Source organism: Gobius niger, assembly GCF_951799975.1.
Source record: "Gobius niger genome assembly, chromosome: 22".
In the NCBI taxonomy this organism is placed as follows: Eukaryota; Metazoa; Chordata; class Actinopteri; order Gobiiformes; family Gobiidae; genus Gobius; species Gobius niger.
Window position 1 is genome coordinate 15,043,639 of NC_136873.1, and position 22,518 is coordinate 15,066,156.

At 44.7% G+C, this 22,518-nt stretch overlaps 2 protein-coding genes across 2 annotated transcripts; one reads left to right on the forward strand and one right to left on the reverse strand.

Annotated features, from left to right (window-relative positions):
- Positions 1–1,191: 1,191 nt before the first annotated feature.
- Positions 1,192–5,479, reverse strand: dohh (deoxyhypusine hydroxylase/monooxygenase). The gene is made up of 6 exons (XM_079581354.1): positions 5,337–5,479; positions 4,184–4,334; positions 2,888–3,055; positions 2,708–2,784; positions 1,835–2,072; positions 1,192–1,628 (listed from the first exon to the last, which is right to left on the reverse strand). The coding sequence occupies exons 2-6, from the start codon at positions 4,293–4,295 to the stop codon at positions 1,318–1,320; spliced, it is 906 nt and encodes a 301-aa protein (XP_079437480.1). The 5' UTR covers positions 4,296–4,334; positions 5,337–5,479; the 3' UTR covers positions 1,192–1,317.
- Positions 5,480–5,878: 399 nt separating this feature from the next.
- cherp (calcium homeostasis endoplasmic reticulum protein) lies at positions 5,879–22,312 on the forward strand. The gene is given in 20 exon segments (XM_079580992.1): positions 5,879–6,042; positions 7,311–7,484; positions 8,577–8,615; positions 9,040–9,272; positions 10,797–10,934; positions 11,004–11,155; positions 11,342–11,453; positions 11,522–11,611; positions 13,078–13,270; positions 13,436–13,584; positions 14,122–14,373; positions 14,460–14,649; positions 15,100–15,383; positions 16,237–16,370; positions 16,651–16,737; positions 18,894–19,022; positions 19,112–19,204; positions 19,206–19,390; positions 20,583–20,768; positions 22,174–22,312. Coding segments are annotated over 20 exon segments (2,883 nt in total). The 5' UTR covers positions 5,879–6,017; the 3' UTR covers positions 22,212–22,312.
- Positions 22,313–22,518: the final 206 nt, after the last annotated feature.

The following is a 22,518-nucleotide window of genomic DNA, read 5'->3' on the forward strand; positions in this document are numbered from 1 at the left end:
GATTTGAACGGACCCAATCCGGCGCGTGTGCACATTCCCCACCTGGACCTAATGGTGACGTGCAAACACAGCCGCTATCGCCAAAAATGCCTTTAAATTGGCTTGTACGTGTCCCGCCCGTCCTCCGTGAAAATAGCCAGAGTTCTTTGCCTGGCGGCATGTTGGACTCAGTCAGAGTTTCTCCTGAAATTCGTCAATTTTCCAAATTTTCCCCCTTTATTCACAAAAGCCAGTTTTAGACTCGTACGTATTTATACCACCCCTCTGTCACTGAACGATGTTTTAATTTGAACGTTTTTGCCTCCAAATTGCGCTTTTTCTGGACTGTACAATCACAGGAAGTTTAGTTAGGCTGTTTCCTGTCCGTTTCTCTGTGTGTTCCTCCTACTATATGGCTCTCACCAAAATATTGCTTCATATATCGAGAGTGCTTTGGGGCTGGAGCACCCTCTCAACAAATCTTTGGCCGACCAGGGGAATTTACTCTAATTACAAAATGATTCAATATATTATTTTCCAAACTGTAATTCTGTTTTCTGCAAATACACTATTGCAGTCTTTCATAAGATTAATGTAAAATCAGCTGTGTTGTTCACAGCCTATGTAGCTCAGTTGGAAGAGTGCTGGGTTCCCATCCGTAAGACGGCTCTTTTTTTTTGGACTGAGAGAAGCCTCGCTCTCATCAGGCTCATGTTTGTCTGGACTTTTAGCTCTCAGTGATAGCGTGGTCGTCTCAGGTGAAGGCAGTTGCTCGTCCAAACACAGCTTTGACACTTTTCTAATGCTTTCTCCTTTTAGATGGGCTGCTGCACACATCGTCCGAGCCTAAAACACAGGCGCGTAGGGCATTTCAGAAGCTGTCAAATTTCCTATAGTTGTGTATAGGAAATACACAAGTAGAAATACACATCATAGATAGATTGCTGGATCAATTCAGACCTTGCTTCTTTTTTCTTTTTCTGTTTAACTTGACACCTACTGGGAAGAACCTTTCCACCGAGCATGAATTATTTATGAAATTGTAAAGCGAATTTGAGCATCTGGAAAAGTGCTGTATAGGACTAGTACAATATTATTAAAGCGGAAATACAGTGTCATGCAAAATGTACATTGTTCCACTTTAATGTTAATGTCACAATGTGGAGAATTGGATAGAGGAGCTTTAATGGAGCCTTATAGAGAAAACAATTGTCAAACAAGTATTCTTTGTTTTACTTTTATGTGATGAATGAAAGCCCAGATGACAAGAGTTACAGAAGATCCAGTAGGGGGTAAAGTCCTGGTGCAGGCTGCATGCTAGCTCCTACTCTCAGCAGATTAGCCCTGTAGGCGCACCAGTCCGTCAGCGTACTGGAACTGCTCACTGTTCTCATACTGTAGCATGTCCAGAGCCACAACGCAGCTCTCTTTGACCACGCGCTCCTCGTCGCCCTGGTATCGCTGCAGGACTGACACGCACTCATCCCGGCCGATGGAGCCCAGCGCCTCGGCCGCCTCATGCCGCACCATGGCGTTCTCTCCAGGGCGCTCCAGGGCTGCACTCAGGGCAGGCACTGCAGCCGGGTGCTGAAGCTGACCCAGCACATAGCCGATTTCATGTCGAAACAGGGCGCTGGAGCACTGCAGGCCTGCACAACACACAGCACAGGGGTATGGAGCCAAAAATGTTACTCAAGTAAGAAGAACTTCACTTTCAATCCCTTTACTCAAGTTAAAGTCAAAAGTAGTGATCCTAATAATTACTTACATAACAGTGAACAAAGTAGATGCAACCGTGGCTCAGTTGGTAGAGTAAGTCAGTAACAAAAACCCGTAAAGCCCTAGCAGGACCTACCATCAGCCAGAGCCAGCGCAGCCTCCTCTGTGCCCAGGTTGCGCAGGGCGAACATGGCCCTGTAGCGCTCGAACAGCGGCATGCTCTCGTTCAGCAGGACGTCCCGTAGCTCAGAGGTGCTCTTGGTGGGGGCAGGAGGAGCGGGGTCTACAGAGGCGTAGGGGTTGGAGTCCTCCTCGACCTGTCCTGACTGTAGCCACCGGAGCCGGGCCACCGCCAGCTGACAGGTCTCTGCAACCTGCAAGAGAGGAGACACATGGTGATTTTCAGAACAATACTTGTGATTTTAAAATGCACATTTTAAACACGTTAAAGAAAAATTGTCAGGTCTGAAGTACACGTGAGCCGCTTTGACTTCTAAGAGCCTATACGAGATGTTCTGTTATGTGCTGTTCTTTAGCTAATAATAATAATAATAATAATAATAATTGGTGATTTACAGAAGTTGTGACAGAGATGTAGTATTTTTACCCTGAACAGGCGAGTTGATAAAAAACATGGCTGAAGCTTAGGACACACTTTGGGCGGAGAGTGACTCACGACTTGAGGTTCAGGTCTGGGACAGGGACGTGACTGATGTAAGTATTTGGCACATCCACCCTTTGTGTATCTTCTGTGTATTTTGTAAACCAGCGTTTAAATGTTGTGCAATCAGAGTCGTTTATTTGCGGTCACATGTTGTTCTTGAGCAGTGTCACGCTTGGGAGGCAGAAGTCCCCTTGAAAACCATCTATGGGCAGAGTCGAGTTTTTCTTCTAATCAGCTGTGAATGACCAAAAACCCATCGTAGGCGAGTTTGTACATTGCCTTAAAGTAAGTGACGGCAGGTGTCAGAGAGTACCTCCATGTAGCTGTGGGTATGAGGGAGAGTACCTCTGTGACGGGGTCCTGGCAGTACTCTGTGAGCAACTCCAGCACTGAGGGCTCCCCTATGGCTCCCAGGGCTTCTCCTAAGCACAAACACAAGTCAATACAGAGGAGAAGGCACCAACAAGTGCAAAAGATGGACCCTAACAAAAGATTGACCCTAACATAGGGCGCACTGGTCAATACCGGCTTCATGCCGCACCATGGGCTCCTGGTCCCGGTCCTTCAGCACAGCGGTGAGGCTGGGGATGGCCCGGGCATCCTGCATTTGACCCAGACAATAGGCCAGTTCATGCTTAAGCAGTGCAGACTCATCTTCAAAGCCTTTACTGATCCAGCTGATGGCTTCCGCGCCTGGTAACACAAGAACAATAAAGTCCATTAGCGACAGACATGACATGCCTGTATCATTATTAGACCTCACTCTGCAACAACCACAACTACAACGTCAGGGGAAGCTGTTTCAGGACTTTTATCGCGCTGAGAATAAAGCCAGGGAAAAGGCGCGAGGTGGAGACTTTAGACCAGGGGTGCCCAAAGTGGGGCCCGAAACAATTCTGCCCGCCAGAGAGTGACCTACTTTTGCTCTGCCTGTGGTTAATACTAACTCTCCTCCATTCATTGTCAATGGTAAATATGGGTGCAGTACACTTTTTGACCACGAGCGTCAAATTGGGGGCGCTGTTTCACTCCTTTCGCAAAGTTAAGGAAACATTGCTGTGGTGTCTTGGTATTTATCAATTACAGAACGTTGTAGCATCAACTTTCACAGTTTTCCAACTTTAAATGCAAAGGCTGTTACATTAACAACAGTATATGGTAAAAATTTACTTATAAAAGAATTGATGCTGAACTGACACTTTCAAAATAATCTAATGTGGCATTTTCTTTGAGTTAACGAATGAGGTAAAGTTACTGTAGGTGCTGTAGATACAGGTGGGTTTTTTTCATTTTGGCCTCGGAGACAAAAAGTTTGGGCACCCCTGCTTTAGACAAATGGCTTTGGGATGGAGTTGATGGACTTAAGGAAAATATTCCAAAGTGCCAAGCCAAAGATGGAAGCAAAGGCTCAGCCGACTCAAGCAGCTAAATCTCCGCTCACCAAGTGATGCAATAAAATGCGGGTGCCATGGCTACGCAGCTAATGAGCAAATCAGTGGCCAGGGAGCAGTGGTGGTCAAAGTACTTGATTTCGGGACTTGAGTAAAAGTACAGATACGACTGGTCAAATAATACTCAAATATAAGCAAATGTGTAATTAAAAGTAAAAACAATTTCGGTGTTTGCAGTGGAAAATATTTAAAGCTGCCCCCGGCTATGTCTTTTGTTTAGTTTTTTTCATCAGTAGGTGGAGTAGAGAACCCTGCTCTGATCAGACTCTGTGACCTCTGCGGTTTTGGCTCAGACTGATTTGCTTGTGCCGTATGTAAATGACACAAACAATATCCGTCTGGGTAATGAGTCCCAGTAGCCCCCGCCTACCTCCAATGCTCCTGAGGGTGAAGAGGGCCCGAAAGCGCCGAGCCAGGTCCTGTTTGGGATCCAGCAGAACTTGCCCCACCGCGACCACCTGCTCCACACTGGCCGTGGCCATGCTGCTGATCACACCACAGCGCTGCACAGCAAGGGGGAGCTGAGGGGGGACAAACATTAGCACAGCATAGACACAGGCTTTTAGGTCATTGTGAAGTCCTACAAACCCTACCTTGTGCGTGATAGTGAGCCTTTCAAACTGTAGTCAAATGTCACAAGCCCCTCTTTTCTGCTCACACTCTTTTTGCATTTATTAGAACTATGTCTAAGACCAGAAATTCAGGTCTACCTTGAATGTTCAGACGCAAACTATCCTAGACACTGGTTAGTGCAAGTGGGATGGTCATTTGTAGCCCCATTATTCAACCTTTCTTTTAAAAATGCCCCAAATTTTAGAATACCTCAAAAATGGCGAGGTTTCTCATATGTAGAGGGGTGGTGGAAAAACGTGCATCTCTAAAAGGCTTTATCATTTTTAAAGGGAATGTTTGTAGAATGCAGAGACGGGTGCTCGGTTACATTTACTCAAGTACTTAAGTCACTTTTTGAAGTGTTTTGTTTCTCAGAATTTATGTCACAACTGCAACTTGAATCAAACTTTTACGCCCAAAGTTACTCAGTACTCACAGCTCTCAAGTAACATTTTCTCCAAGTACCTTTCTTTACTCTTACTTGAGTGTAGCTGTGCGAGGAGGTGAAATGGCCATTCCTTATTTGAAAGATAAGTTAGAACCTCCAGAGTTACAGGTGATCGGATTGAAGTGAGAGAGAGGACCTTTAAGTTCATTTCCAAACTGATTCTAACCAATATAAACAATCACATCATGTAAACTATTTTTGTTATGGTGAGGAAGCAAACATTACCAGTAACACAATGACAGATGTAACATGTTGATGATCAGCATGAATAAAGAAATCTCAATGAACATCATGAAGTCTCCAGAGATGAAACAAAAAGAACAATTCAGAGAAAGAGCCCAGGCTCAGGGACAAATGGGAGGTTTGCAACTCGAGTGTTTCATAACTAGTCTTCAGACTCCCAGCATTTTAAGCAATATAACCAACAGAGGCGTGGTTCTTGTGACGTGAGCAAAGTTCTTACCGTGGGAGTAAAGTCCGCTGATCAGAGTCTAGTGAAAACCGCCGAAGTTAACCAAAATACGCAGAATTTTAACATGTGAAGCAGCCACGCACCACAACACCGGCGGCCATGACACCACCGGCGAGAGAGAGGACACTTCCGCCCTACGTCACATACGTCCTACGTCACATCCGCCCCCTTTATTTTGTTATTAATACAAAAAGACGTGTGTGTTTTATTATTAACTCATTCTATTATTACTTTAAGTTTTGTTATTTACTGCAGTATGCTCATACTAAACTACAGTGTTGTAGATTAGCATTTTAAACAGCTTTGAATATGTTTGAAATACTTCTCTTATGACTCCGGGTCCCTGCACTTAAAACGACTCCCTGCTCATACCTTACCGTAGTCATGTATTAAATTGACTTTAATAATAATAATAGTAAAAATAATAATAATTAAAAAAAAAGTATACTATACACGTGTCTGACTCACGGGCAGAGCACCCCCGGCCTGTAGGTGGCAGTGTGGGTTTCTTTGTGTTGTTTCGCCTCGCAGTGTTTCCGGTTCACAGCGCAGTGTGATTGAGTGTTATGCTTGTGCGCTTCATTTGATAAACGCAGAAAATAAAACTATTTACTGAACAGATCTGCCGGTGCTGGGCTCTTTGGGGACTACGGGGATTCGGGGACACCGACAATGGATATCCCGACCCCGCCTGAAGGTGCGTGCGGCTGAGAGTAGCTTGCTTTAGCTGCTCATAGCAATAATAGCTAATGAATAGCATTGGATCATGTACAGCAGTGTTAATTTTGACAACATATTTTAATTTACTTTTAGTCTTAGTCTTTTGACGAAAATGTAATCCAATTTTAGTCTAGTTTTAGTAAAAAAAAAAGTAATTTTAGTCGACTAAATTTAAGACTAATTTAGTCGACTTTGCATTTATAATATTCATCATAATCATATTAAATCTTGTTCCTCTGCTTCATGGAGCTGCTCCACATGAATAAAGCTCAGAGCTGATCCTCTGACAGATAATTTACATGATCTGAGGCTCTTTCAGACGCTCAACAGAAGTTTGGATGATTTTAGTCTCTACCTTTCATTTTTATTAAGTCTTATTTTAGTCAGACTAAAATATCTGGACATTTTAGTCATAGTTTTAGTCTCATGAAAAACTTTTAATTTAGTTTTAGTCCAATTTTAGTCGTCAAAAATATCACTTTGACTAAAATTAAGACTAAATATTTTAGTCGACAAAATTAACACTGATGTACAGTGGTCCTGTGTGCTTTTGGTCTTTCTCTCTCCAGATCAGTGATGTTTTGTCTGTGAAATGCTTTCCATTCGTGTTTATTTAAAACAAAAAAACAAAAATGGTTTAGCGTTACTACTGTATTGCTTTACAAGCCTGTATTGACAAGTTTCTCAAAGCGCCTCATTCGAGTCATTATTCGTTCACTCCTTCCTCGGTGGTGGTAAATTACTATTGTAGCCACAGCTGCCCTGGGGTAGTGAGGCTGCCAATTTGAGAAATCGGCCCCTCTGACCACCAACATATTCATGTGCTAGGCAGGTGAAGTATCCTGCCCAAAGACACAACTCTTAACTGGCTTGTTTATTTTGCTAAAAGTCCACTATATAACGCTCGAATGCTTTTAATTAAGCACTTTTGAACATTTTAACATTGACTTATAAAGTTCACTGTGGATTCATCAGCTCATATTGTAAATGAGAGGTTCAGGAAGAATCGGCATCCCATCATAGCACAAGATCTTGTTGAAAAATGTGTGCAAAGCAGGACAGAAATAAATCTTGCGCCATTGCTGAAGTTTATCGATACAGTGCCGCTGCAAATGCATAAAGAAAGTACACAAAATAGTGGCCTTGTTTGCCAGGAAGTGCACAATGCATCAAAAACAAATGCAGCGTTCATAAAACATATCTAAAACTGTGTAATATATATGTCTTTCCTGCTTGTATGTGCAGATCAGGAGCTGAGGAATGTCATCGACAAGCTGGCCCAGTTCGTGGCTCGGAATGGGCCCGAGTTTGAGAAGATGACCATGGAGAAGCAGAAGGACAATCTTAAGTTCTCTTTTCTGTTCGGAGGAGATTACTTCACTTACTACAAGTACAGACTGGCCATGGAGCAACAGCCGCGTATGTACAGCAGCCTGCCTTTGGAACATATGTTGTATTTATATATTGATTTGCACTGATTGTTTTGTCTGTTTCTGTATCACATGTGGTCAGCTGTTTCCGTACAAGGGACAACGTTTTTTACTCAATTTAATTCATTACATTAATGCCCTTGCTGTAACCTCTGTATCTGATCATTCTATTGTTGTCAACAGAGGAGAGATTCTGCTAGTTTTGTTTTTTATGTGGATAGGCCTTGTAATTACAGAGATATTAAAAAAAACATATCGTATCAACACGTGAACACTTTAAGGTGTTTTTGGATGTTGAATGGGGGTGCAGTACTGTTTAGTTACACTGTTTACACACATCACTTTACCTGGAGTAGTATTCATTACATTCAAGCAGTTTTGAGTAATCCCCGGCAAAGCTGTTACGTTTAGCTGTTTCTTCTGCTACGGTGTCAGCGCTTCGTTCTGTGCTTCCTGGATACAGTTGCGTCATTGTTAAAACCCAAAACTGTTCCCCACATTTTTAAAGCCCATAATCCAACATTATATCGGTTCTGAGTCGTCCTGCTCAAAGTGAGTTTGTTAACCTCATCCTTTTGAGCTTAATTGTGATGAAATGTTTAAATAACTGTAAAAATATGAATGTAAACAGCTCAAATAAACAGCTCAATCAATCAACCTGAAGCTGTAAACCAGGGGTCCGGCCTTCCAGCATTGAACCTCTGGTCCTCAAGATGATTTTGAGACATATTATTACACAAATCAGACAGTACTTTAACATTTTTAGAGCTAAAGTACTCTAAAGATGTGGCAAATACTGGCAATTGGCAAAAAAAAACACTGGCATTTGAATAATGTGTTGCTTCACTTTGGGCTAAAATTGGCAGGTTCAGCTTTAGGTCTTTTTACAGTAAAGAAAACCTTCCTCTACACCAAGAAAACTTCCCCTGCTGTAAACCATGCTGAAACTCTGAGTTAATTTTTCAATGAGTTATTCGTATAAGGAGGAGTCTTCACCAGCTCTAGCACCTGTATTTCATTGTTTCTACTTAACAGACACTCTCAGCCCTAGTTTATTTTTGTGTGTGTGTGTCTATCTCAGATGCCTCTGCCCATGATGCGGAGGACTTTAAGTCTCCAGGTATTTCCCCGAGATATAAGTTTGACATGAGCAAACCCGGAGGACAGTTTTGAGTTGTTTCCTGCACTTGTTTGATTGTTTTATGTGGTTTCCTGATTTCATTTGGCATATTTTGAACCAGGAAAGTTCCCACTTAAGATTCGCTGAGCCTTTTTTCATGGGAGTCCTGGTCCACACGTGTCCACCTGCCTCTCTGTTCTTATGCTTTTGCTTCTCTCTGTGGCTGCTGGCTGAGTGAATGCTCCGGAGGACAGACGGGGACAGGGTTTGCATGTGCTCATTTTTCACCTGTGTTTGCGGATGCCTTCATGTGCCTGCTGTGTCATGACCCTTTTGCACCTGAGAGGTCAGCGTGTCCCTTACGTAACGCTGACCGTGTCCTTGTTTCGATCCTCTTTTTGACATGTCATTGCTGGGACCAAAGAAGGGGCTGATATTCCTGCTGGCTCCATGCCAATGCTGGCTCCGCCCATCGCACCGCCTGGAGCCCCTCCCCCTGGAACCCATCCTCCCGGAGCCCCGCCCCCCGCGACCCATGCCCCTGGAGCCCCGCCGCCAGGGGCCCCACCGCCAGGGGCCCCTCCCATTGAAGAGCTGATCCAGCAGAGCCAATGGAACCTGCAGCAACAGGAGCAGCACCTCAGCTCTTTGAGACAGGTACTTAGTTCCTATATGGCTCAGTGTCCGTGTTGGAGCTAGTTCATCTGATCATGTTCCCTTCATCAGCAATAACGATATGTCGCACTTAAGCTAATAGTTCATGGATGGATAGATATATGTGCGTGTGAATGAATGACAGGAGTGTTGTGTAGCTTGTTTAGACATAAAAACCTATACATGAGGAGGTGGAGTGTACTCTCTGTGGTGCAAAGCCTGTCTAACTCTGCCCTGAAGGGATGGGTGTCATGACGCTCCTCTTGGACTGATAAGCCCCAGCTGTAATGGTGCTGTGCTGGTGGAGTCGCTGTAATGTCGCTCAGTCACATGTGTTCCCTCATCCTCTGCATGTGATTTGTTTATCTCATCTTAAGGCGAGACACGGCAGGTGAAAGTATTGATTTTTCACGCAGTGGTCGAAGTGGAGATTTTTATCTATTTTCCTCCCTTTACATCTTAGTTTTCATGTCAGAGAATAAAAATGACAAAACTCACCCGCATGATGTTTATTTTATGATGTTTTGTCTGTGAGGTGGAGGCAACCCGGAAGTAGCTGCTGCGCCGCGTAGAAAGTCCATCTTTCCCGCGGGTTTTCATTCATAAATATTGACAGATTTTACATCCACGTGTCCTGCTAAGGGGCCCCGTGATGACGCTTTCACCCAAATATGGTATTTTTCCTCCTACGAGACGCTGGAGCGGAAAAGTGGAAGAACGGGCTGAGCATGAGCACTCGCTACAAAACTTCAGGGCTGGTTTTCTCTGAATGAGAGAAGCCGCACTCGGGCAGAGCTTGAGCCCTTATAGAAGCTCCCACAGACTCCACACTTTACAGTCTGAGACCTAACAATATTTTGAAGGTTTTTTCAGTCAGATTTTTTAATATCTAATTCTTAGCCTGATTTATTCAACTTTGAAACCAAAAAAACAGGCGGAATTTGAGTTTTTACAGATTTTTTCACTGATGATTAGTTGAAAAACTAAACAAAATGTCCAAAATCCCCTCTGAAAAAATCTTAGTTACTAATATGTCAATAAAATAAAACCATCAATTTTAATCTGGCTCAATTCATTATTTTGATTGCCCAAAATATAGGCAATTTTGGCCATTTTAATGCTCAAAATGCCTTATTTTTATGTGAAAACATAAAATGACAGAAAACGTGCAATACATTTTTTTCTCATATTTATATCTGTGATGTTCAGCAAAAGTTTCAAATTGATATCTCTACATTTTTTTTTTTTCCCTATTCACCTGCAGTGTCTCGCCTTAACTCACAGAAGAGTTTTTTAGAGAGTATTTTAGTTTTATTTTGAATAAAACATATCACTGAATAATTTATAGTTAAGTTCTTTAGCAAGTTAATATTGACAATGTTTATTATTACACATTTAGATATGTATTTGTATTTTAAACATCCTAAAAAAGTAGTAATAAATGCGCCATAATGTAAAGCAATATGTATGTTTTTGCTACTTGTAAAATGGATAATTCCATAATACCCTCTGTTTGTGTGTCCTCAGGAGCAGGTGACGGCGGCCATCGCTCTGGCTGTAGAGCAGCAGACTCAGAAGCTTCTGCAGGAGACACAGCTGGACATGGCTGAATTCGACAGCGTACTGCAGCCCATCATCGACATGTGCACCAAGGACGCCATCTCGGTAAGCCCCGGCCGCCCTCTCCTCACGGGTCAGGACGGGAATGCTCACACATTCTCGTCTCTCCCCCAGGCTGGAAAAAACTGGATGTTCACCAACGCCAAGAGCCCTCCGCACTGCGAGCTCATGACCCTGCACCTGAGGAACCGCATCACGGCCGACGGGGCGCACTTTGAGCTGAGGCTGCACCTCATCTACCTGACCAACGACGTGCTGCATCACTGGTACGAGGCCGCCCCCGCTGTTCAGCAAACGTGGGGGGGTAGAGGGTTCGTTTGTATAGAAAAACTAACGCCATACAGAAACGTTTGTTTGCAAATTCATCCGTCAACGTCATACTGTATCTTGTAGCGGTGGAAGCTGATCTTGTGCACGCATGTCGTCTGAACCGTTTCCTCTCTGTTCCTCAGCCAGAGGAAGCATCACAAGGACCTGCTGGCCGCGATGCAGAAGGTGGTGGTGCCCATCTACTGCACCAGCTTCTTGGCCGTGGAGGAGGAGAAGCAGCAGAAGATCACCAGGGTACACTACACGCGCACGTGCTCACAATCACCCCAGCCACTCTGTGCTAACTGTTGTCCGCTCTGCAGCTTTTGCAGCTGTGGGAGAAGAACGGCTACTTCGACGACGAGACCATTCAGCAGCTGCAGAACCCGGGTCTGGGCCTGGGCCAGTACCAGGTGTGTGGGGCATGGGTGAGGGGGGGGTGGGAGCCAGGTGACGGAAGGGGAGTGCAGAGTTCACGACTGACACCTACTGACAATGATATCATAAACAATAGTTTAAAGAGCAACTAAAGACCAAACTCCGCCCATATTTGCAGTTTGAAAGCGCCACTGATTTGGGTCGGCTCAGCGGACCCTGGGGTAAGTGAGAGGGACGCTGAGGGGGTGTGGTCAGTGCTACGAGAAATCGCCGCGAACAGCGCCAAATAAACATGGAGAACACTCACACCGCGCGGCCGAGTAGAGGATCTCCATGGTGAACTCAGTGCTAATGACACACACTCCTGATGCTTTGTGGATGTAATACAGAAAACGTGCACTTCCTCCTTCACTGAGCGTGATCAGGGAATCAGTTGTTAAAAGGACTAGATGCAAGTTGGTCATTTTATACTCACTACTGCCACATCAGGGCTTGCGCGTTACTGCAGGTTCTATATTAAAGGAATAGGCCACCGTTTTTACATACTAAGATATGTTCTTACCTAACCTTAGTCGAGTTAATATATACCCGTCTGGTCTTTGTCCGTGCGCTCTGTCACGCAAACGGAGCACATACGCAGCCTCTCCCACATGTCACATAGCTCCTCGTATCATTACGCCTCACAATATAGTGCCCCTTTTTATTTGCTTATAAAATCGACATGCTACATTTCTGTGTAAATATACTTCGCATGAAAACACTTCACGTAACTTTATTTAAATAGGGAACACGTGGAAGAGCTTGGTAGCTTCTATCGTGAGCTTTTTTGGAGCTATAGGACATGTGGGAGAGGCTCCGTTTGCGTGACAGAGCGCACGGACAAAGACCAGACGGGGATATATTAACTCGACTAAGGTTAGGTAAGAACATATCTCAGTATGTAAAAACGGTGGCCTATTCCTTTAAGCTCGTGCATGACGGCATTTCGGACGCGAATTAACAACAGTGACGTAACAGTAGCGACAGGTCTGGGCTCATTCTACACATTAGGACATTTGTGGAACATGTAGGGGGAGGAAAATACATAATTGAAAAAAAAATTAAACTTCAACTTCCTTTGTAAGTTGGAAAGTTTCATGTCAGTGAAACAAAAAAATATATAAATATTTAAGAAACAAAGCTGATAAAAAATGTGATTAATCATGGCCCCAACTAGCTACGTTTATAGACCCAAACAATGTGGTTATATTGCCGATCTCATATATAATGTTACTGCCAGTCAGAGAAAGTAATTAGCTCTTGTTGTCATTAGCCCGTGGCGGATGTTAGCATCATTAGCATCACAGAGCAAAAGTCCATTTCGTAGCTTTGGAAATTTCAGCACTCAAATTGACTCAACCAGAAAGCATGTCTTGCTTATATCTGTTTTTCTATTTCTATTTCTCAGCCTGGTATTTCTGTTTCTCCGAGTTTGTGTGAACGTGCCATGCTGTTCTCGCAGGCCTCCCTGATCACAGAGTACGCCGGCGTGGTGCAGCCCATCCAGGTGGCCTTTCAGCAGCAGATCCAGGCCCTCAAGGCCCAGCATGAGGAGTTTGTGTCCAACCTGAAGAAGCAGCACCAGCCCCAGCCCGCCCCAGTGCAGATCCCCATGTTAGCGGAGGCTGACAAGCCCCCTGGCATCTCACCGGCCGGTAAGACACGCATGATCAGGGTCTCCGCAGCGAGGGCGTTAAAAGGAACTGTGCCCAAATGAAGGCCTTAAATGGGCAGCAGCCTGGTGGAAGGGCTTAGCTTATGGTTTTCCAAGGGCAGCAGCGGCTCTTAACAGCCGTCTCTTGTGTGTGTTTGTGTCGCAGATGTAAAAGCTGTCATGCCCAGCCCGTCTCCCAGAGAGATGGATTCAGTCCCTCCCCGCACACAGGAGCCCCCCTCCAGTGATATGCCCCCAAACAAGCCTGCCTGGTACGACCCGCAGCACATGGGCCCGTGGAATCCCAACCAGCCGGTAAGGCCTTCAGAAGGACATGTGAGTATTCATTTAGGAGTTCATATTTCAGTCTTCTGTCAACTGTGTTGAAACTGTGCACTGCAAACTCAATCTTGATTTTCGAATTCCACTGATGGCAAATTTCCAGCCCTGTATAAGCTAAGATTTGTTGAACCCTAAAGAATTAACACTACTACTACTGCAACATTGATCAGATTTGAAAAATTGTTTGTAGGTGAAATCAATTTTAGATTTTTAGGAAATTGTGTATTTTAAAAAAAATGTTCTACTTTCTCCCTTTCGTGCATTTCGTATTTACCAATATTTCCATAGTGCTGGCTGTGGCGCAGCTCTGTCCTCTGCCCCAGCGTTTGTTTTACTGCCCGTAATGCAGTTATTATGTTTTAAATGTGAAAAACAAGTCTTGCCCCGTTTTGACTACACTACTGTTACTGCACTGACTACTCCCCCTGGGTCTCTACCACATCTACCTTCACTACTGCGACTTCCATCTCCACTTTGGGTTTACCCAATCCTGTCTATTTCCCCCTGAAGCCTCCGTTCGACCCGAACCAGCCGCCTCCCTGCCTGCCTTGGAGCGGCCACGAGGGCATGTGGAATGAGCAGCGGGAGCCTGGCAGCTGGAGTGGGGGCCCGCCAAGAGATGGCAGTCCCTGGAACGGCCCCGGTGGCTCTGACTCGGGGCCTCCATCCTGGAACTCCTTTGAACCACCCAACACGTGGGGCAATCAGCCTGAACAGCCCCCATGGGGCCAGCGGGAGCCGCCCTTTCCCCCACGCATGCAGGTAGGTGACCATGTCCTGTGTCCTTGAGTCTTCAGAGTGTCTGTGACAATAATGAACCTATTTCCATCGCTCTTCTCTTCTGTCAGAGACCGCCTCACTTCAGAGGGCCGTTCCCGCCACACCAACAGCCGCCGCCCTTCAACCAGCCTCCCCCTCCACACAACTTTGGCCGTTTCCCTCCGCGCTTCATGCAGGACGACTTTCCTCCCAGACACCCGTACGACCGGCCACCGTTCCCCCCACATCGCTTCGACTACCCCCAGGACTTCCCCGGAGGTGAGTTCACTGCATTTAGTCCACATCCAGCATCTTTCCATCTTGAAGTTCCCACTCATAAACCTGTGGAGGATTTCTATTAATTCTATCAAGGTATCATTGGTTCTTCTCCTCTGCTCCGTTTCATTCATACTGTGTTGTCCATAGACTTGCAGCTGTAATTGCAGCAAAAGGCAGTACCACAAAGTATTAACTCAGGGGGTTAGATACTTATGCACACCCCACTTTTCATTCTTTTTAAAAAATTGAAATAAGGTAACAATCATGTATAAATTTCATTTTGTGATTGTGTTTCACTTAGTGTGTGTCTTTCACATAAAAATTCTATTAAATATATTTATGTTTGTGGTCCATAGCGAGACAAAATGTCAAAAAGTTAAAGGGGGCGGATACTTATGTGATGTTGTGATATATATAGTGGCTTACCAAATATGTTTTAACCTCCTCCAGACATGCCGGGACCTCCCCCACACCACCATCCCAACCAGCGGCCGCCTCCAGGGGGCATGGGGGGAGAGCGTCCTCCCTGGGGTGGCGGAGGCGGAGGCGGCGGGGGCGGGGGCGGTGGAGGCGGTGGCGGCCAGCACCCGGACTTTGGCCCCCCTCCACACGGTTTCAACGGCCACTCCCCGCACATGCGCCACCGTCAGCCCCTGATCCAGGACGACCCCAGCCTGGTGCCCAACGTGCCCTACTTCGACCTGCCGGCGGGACTCATGGCCCCGCTCGTCAAAGTGAGTGGCTCCTCTGTTATAGAAAGACTGAGAGGAAACTAGGTTACAAAATTTACACTATTTACAAACTCCAAACTGTGTGGAATTGAAAGGCTGTTAGATTGAAGTGTCCCAGGTGCTGGTCGTCCGTGCAATGAGAGGAAGTGTGGCTAATGCAGGTCCAAACGCTCCGAATTGTTTATAAAGTTTCTTTCACAGCTAAGGAAAAGACATCTGTCAGACGCTGATAAGTCTGAAGGAGTCGGCTATCTTGAAATTTAAAAAATATTGGGACGGGAGCACAGAAACATTAAATGTTTTGCTACCAATTGCCAAAAAGAGAAGCAAGTCTGTCATCGCCAGCAGCTGTAACCGACCTGAGGTGTCCAAGAAGTTCAAGAAGTTCAGTGCGGAGAGACATCGCCAATGTGAGAAAAGTGGAAGAGGGCTGCATCCCTCTGTCAAGCTTTCTGAGCTTGACAAGCTCAGAAAGTTGTCCTCATTTTGTGTGAGAGAAAGAAATGATAATTCTGCACCTGATTCAGAGCGTGGGCCTGCTTTGACCACACTTCCTCTCTGTGACGGAGCAAGTCCATCCCTGTGTGCGTAAAGTTGGCCCCGCGAGAAATACAGCGCGAGAAATACAGCGCAAGAAATACAGCGCGAGAAATACAGCGCGAGAAATACAGCGCGAGAAATACAGTCTTCTCGCACGCTTCTCTCTTGCATGTCTTCTCGTGTACTCGCGCCTTCTCACATCTAACTTTTCCGACCCTTGGTTTATGAAATATGACTCATTTATATGTCGAAATGGTGTAAGAATATTTCTGTGCGTGAGCCGACGGTTGTGTAACAGCTTTGCGTGTGTGCTCAGCTGGAGGAGTGCGAGTACAAACCGTTGGACCCCAAAGATATCAGGCTGCCCCCGCCAATGCCCCCCAGCGACCGGCTGCTGGCTGCTGTGGAGGCCTTCTACAGCCCACCATCCCACGACCGGCCCCGGAACAGGTACCGCACACCATTGCAATTTTTTTTTTTGTAAAATTGGTCATTGACATGGTTAACGCTTTTCCCCTGGCCCTAAAACGACTGCTAAAGCTGTATTATTATTATTCTTTATTAATTCAGGAACTGTCATTTCTATTCCTTTCTTTGAGCAAGAACATCCCTGTAACATATGGTCATATAGTAAGACAGATTTGGAAGGTGCAGTCCAAGATAAATTCCACCTTAGTGGGGGGAGCAGTAAGGTTCATCCTATCTAAATGTGAGCCCTTTGTGTGTGCAGTGAGGGCTGGGAGCAGAACGGACTGTACGAGTTCTTCAGAGCCAAGATGAGAGCGCGCAGGAAGAAGGAACAGGAGAAACACAACAGGTGAGACCCGCCTGTCAGTAGCAGCAGCACATCATCACATGGTCTGGTCACGGGTCAGCTGGTCATCGAAAAAAACACGTCCCCGATGAACAGGCGATCACACATTGCTGCACTGTCTTTGCAGCGTTCATCAACAACTGCGTATTAGCGACTGAAAACTTGTCCTGTGATGCAGACGCTCCTGATTTTCATTAGAAATATAGAAAACACACACAGGGATAGTTCTTGTTTGTCCAGCATTAAGAGTGCGACTTCAGAGTAGTTAAGATAGGTTTGCCTAGCTTTATTTATTCATGGCATCACAAGGAAAAACATGTAACTAATTCTGACAAGGTAAATTAATGTGGACATTAACTGAAAAAGAACAGTGCGCCCCCTGTTGGGTAAAAGCCACCGCCATCATTTCCAAAAACTCTTTGATGGAAACGCATGTACATTTTCTTTTGTTTTGCGCATGTATTATGCAAATTTTGGACAGATGAGCATTTTCTCTGATGGAAACGCAACTATAGACTGCGCCATTAGATGGGAATATTCAGATACACGTCGTATACGTACATGACCAAATATTTGGATAAGAAAAGGAGTAACTCAGGGACTAGGGCTGGGTACCGTTGAACGGTGCCTACTGTTATGGTAAATATTGAGACCATATTAAATGGAAACCGGAGAGAAGTTGCCATGAATCAAGCGTGCAGGTTTATTTGACATATGCATATGGAGACACACCAAGTACCTGGATACAAGATGCTCTGAAGAACAGTTCACAGCTCACAGTATTTATACACAAAGACAGCACAATGATCATACGATTATGGAATTCCCCAATGGTGTAATGGTCAAATGGACCTAAGACATTCAGAGACCCTGACGAAATGTATAAGACAAACGTCACCACTGCAAGGACACAAACACGTCTCCAATTCTAGATAAGATGTCCTGACCCCGGCCACGCAGGTGCCAATGATGTAATGGTCAAAGGAGTCTTACATGTTGAGATACATACACAAACATGCCCATGAACTCTAGTAAATGAGGTAATGCTCACTGAATATAGGTCACTGTATGTAATGGTCAAATGTCCATAAAGCATATGTGACATGATGAGAGGAATAAACAACTAATGGTTCAGATTTCCATAACACTACTTGGTTCCGACCGAAAAGCTCCGGTAGGGGGCGGTATCGAAAACCTTTTTTTTCCGGTGCTAATTTTCGGTACTTTTTCTCTCCAAACGTCAATAAATGATCCACAGTGAGTCTAAAAAAGCCTGAACTCATGAGCAGCTTCAGCGCAAATGCAGAAGCAAAGCAAAGCAGTAACTTACCCTATCATATTCAATGCAATAGTCGAGGTGATGAGCAAAACAATGTGCCCTTGGCTTGAACTAAAACAGTATAAGCTACGAATCGAGGACAATAGTTGCATTTTGTTTCTGCCGAATTCAAGCTAACCCCTCATAGCACTCAACACTTTAATCTTGTCATTTATAACTTGAAGGAACTTTTGTAAAACTTCTAAACAATCTTAAAATGTCCGTTCCGTTAATGAAGTTCCACTCGCGACTGCAACACAAATAAACTTCTCAAAACCAACCAAATGATCCCACTGTAGATTGAAGATGAAATGGTAAAACTCACCACGGAGTTACAGAGGTGTGGAGTGAAAATAGAAGTCCCAAAAAGGCCAAACATTGTAAATCCTTTCAAACTGCACGCACTGACGACGAGGGGCAAGACGGAGTCACCTGACAACTCCCAGCATGCACTTCTTTGCAAACATTTGTCTAAAATGTATAAAAAAATAGAGGTCTAAGGTTCTGTGGGTCCTGGAGGGAGTCACAATAAACTATTTCCTCTTATATTCACAATGTGAGGGGCATGAGTGCTATGTCCGAGTGGCCCATTGCTCATTATACAAGATTATCTGTGAACCATAACTCAAGAAAGCGCCACCAGAAGGTTATAAAAGGCGTCACATCCCTCTGGTGGAGGAGTTGCGTAATTGCATCTATGTAAAGATAGATACTCTAATGGTTTTTCCCGCTAACCTTTACATTCTTGAACCTCAGTAAAGAAATCCCGCATCACACATTCTATACCAAGCCCTAATGTGCGTCTCAGATTGTGATGTTTTGTTGATGTGTCGTTGCACAGCGGTCGGGACGAGAGCCGCTCCCACAGCAGAGGCAGGTCCTCTTCCCGCTCCAGCTCTCGATCGTCCAAGTCGTCTCGCTCCAGATCGCGCTCGTCCAGAAGCCGCTCCCGATCCTACTCTCGCTCCAGGTTTGTCGCACCCCTCACCGAACCACTCCTCCAGACACAGGTAAATTCTGTAATTGCAAAATCGTTTAACCCCGCGCTGTTCTCCCCAGGTCCAGGAGCGGCTCCAGGTCGTCCCGCTCCCGCTCTCGCTCCAGATCTCGATCGCGCTCCCCGACCAAGCGCAAAGGGGCCAACAAGTCGCCTCCGTAAGTCCACAAACTGTCCACTGTCCTCACCTCATCCCACGTACCTCACTGTCTTCACTGTCTTCACTCTCTCTCCGTCCCACAGCCCCGCCGCGCCCGCCCAAGGAGCACCGGCCCCTAAGCTTATCCCTGACTCCAGGCTCGGGGAGGAGAATAAAGGTCACCAGCTGCTCATGAAGATGGGTATGTGTTCTAGGGCACTGTCGATGTGGATTTTTGGGTTCCAGCATTGATATTAAGGGAGTTTGAAAGGCTGAAATAGCTTATAGTTAAAAGATTATTACTACAATAAAGGTTTAAAGAGGGGGTATTCTGCTTTTTTCAGTCACATAGCACCAGTCTATATCACACTACAATGATGACAAACCTTCTGTTGGTCTGTAAATGCAGTAAATTAGAATAACTGCCGTGTATAAAATGTCTCTCTCAAAATGGCTGTAGTGAATGTCTTGAAATAGGCCTCTGTCTCTTTAAGAACCTCTGAGCCTTTCCGACACGCCCCCTCCACACGCTGTCTGTGGCATCAGTGGGGAGGGGGTTCTGCTGAGGAGCAGTGGTCGGTTACTCGGCTGGTGACGAAAGCTCGGAGGCGTCTCCAGGAGGTGGGGGCGTTCCTAGGAGGACTCAGGCAAACCTATCCCTAAAATGGCCGCCATCAGAGTTTTTACAGATTACTCAAAAATACGTGAATGTGCCAAGGCAACACTTCAGGCATGTTTTAATGAGGGAATGACATAATATGATATAAAGCTTGAAAAAGTTTATTTTGCATAATACCCCCCCTTTAAATCATAGAAATAAATCTTGTCAATTGTTAGCTTATTTATTTATTTTGTGATTAATACAGAGCTACAGACGGCAGCGCGTCATACACTTTGCTCCTCTCCATCTTTATTTAGTATAAAAATATATTCAGGATTTGTTAAAGTAATGGTGGAGAAATGGGACAATTGTTTTCCCCCTGTGACGGTTGCGAACACGACCATATATGGGCATTTGTAGTGTCTGTCTGTCTATACGCCGCTCGTTTTCACACCGCTTTCACATAACAAAGTGGGGCCCAGTGAACATGAATGTAGCCAGTAGCACTTTTGAGAGAATAGACGGGTTGTTTACGCGTAGCTTAAGGCGCTACAAGCTAACACCATCATAAAATAAACAAATACTACAACACACAGAACGTATGTAAACACAGAACAAGATGGCAGCTGATTAGTGACACATTTTGGAGATGAATAAGTCAGGTTTTATGCAAAGAAATCCCCAAATATGAATCTAGTGTTGTTTGGAATGCCTGGGCGATTGTCTAACAGCAGTTCAGAGATTGAAATCCAACTTTCCCCGTGACTCTTAAAACCGTGACTCTTGACTGCAGGCTGGAGCGGCTCCGGGGGGCTGGGGGCCAAGGAGCAGGGCATCCAGGACCCCATCAAGGGAGGGGACGTGAGGGACAAGTGGGACCAATACAAGGGCGTGGGTGTGTCCCTGGACGACCCCTACGAGAACTACAGGAGGAACAAAAGCTACAACTTTGTGGCGCGCATGAAGGCCAGAGAAGAAGGTACAGACACAAAACCACCATCGACTCAGGGCTTTGTTATAATGTCAGTGATATAATGTAGTATAATGTCTGTAAATGTGTCAGGGCTTTTAGTCAATAGAGGCCAATTCTCATCAAAGGATTCAGTCAGAACAGTAGAGGGCAGCACTGCAATTTAAGCACTACCAGGGGCGGACTGGCCATATGTCTATTCTGGAAGAGCACAGAAGGGCCACTGGCTCTAGGTGCCACCGGTCTGGCCCCTCACTTTACCTTACCCTTACCCCCGGGCGAAACCGAGATTTACCCAAATCTAAAAGCTTAAAAGAAAAGCCTCCAAAAACAAAAATGTGCTGGAAAAGCAACAAAAAAGTGACGAAAAGCGGTGGAAAAAAACAACAAAAACATGACCCAAAAAAACCCTAAAAACAAGAGATGAAAACACAACGAAAAAGTGACGAAAACAGGCCAAAAAGCCACAAAAAAAAGTAATAAAAAAGCCGCAAAAAAAAACAAACAAAAATGGAGCGACAACGTGACAAAAAGCTACCATCACTTTTCTAGATTTTATCTTTCAAATGAGGCGTTACAGTGTTGCTCTCAAGTCAAGAAGCCTTCGGATTTGGGTAAAGCCGAACTGGAGAAAATGCTCTCGGTTAAGGCGGGGGGTCAGAGGTTCACATATGTATTTGTGGAAGTGTCGCATTTACGCTAATTTGGGCCAGGCTGGCCAGAGTCCGGGGCTGTTTTTCAGTCCCAGTCCAGCCCCTGAGCACTACCAAATTACTATTACTATTTTGTTTTTCATCCAGGTAACATAAATGCTACAAAAATTAAATATTTCAACCTTTTTTTATTTTTGATTTGAACAGAGGGGGTTGGGCTAAGGCACAATTTGTCTACTACTTATAGTGCTGTGCTAAAGACAATACCTCAGAGGTTTGAGAGCTAACATCTTTTCCCCCTTAGACTAAAGGGGGATTGCCTCAAAGACCTAACTGATGATGACAGTTGGATGACTGTTGAAACGTTTTTGATACAACAAATCAAAATAAAAAAAGGTCCAGTTGAAATATTTAATTTTTGAAGCACTTATGTCACACAAGACATGAACAAGAAGTCTTTATAATTATGAAAAAAGATTAATTTGTGGTTGATTTATTCCTTTTTGAAATAGGACTGGTTCACAAAGCACATGAAAGATCCTGAATAATATGGAAAAAAGTAAAGAATCGCATGTTTCTTTAAAAATTGTGACGTTATTTTGTGTGCAATATATCGACTATGATGATTTATGATTTAACATTTTCCTTTTAGAGGTCATACCTAACAGTCAAAGCTCAAACAATATGAATACGCGACTTAACAGTTACGTCGTGAGCAGAAACGCTACGCTTTAAAGACTAAAACTGTATTTCTGTCGCAGTGAATCGGGAACCTCCGGAAGCCCCGCCCACAGAGTGACGACATCTCCCCTCGGACTCCCCTTTGTCTTGAATTTTTTTACTCGTCTATATGTTTTAAATGTGCCCTGTGTTTAAGAGAACATACTGAAGCCGCCACACATGAATCTGAATAAAGTCCACATGTGAAAGCCTCCACATTCTGCTCTTTTCAACCTTTTGTCTGAACAATATTAGACAGAGAAACAAGGAGGTTCTCGTAACGTTTTTATTTTCATGTAACAATAGATTAGAGCATTACGTCGTTTCAACTTGCCAGACAAAAAGAAAAAGACTGGCCAGAAAAACAAATCACTGTAAGAATCACC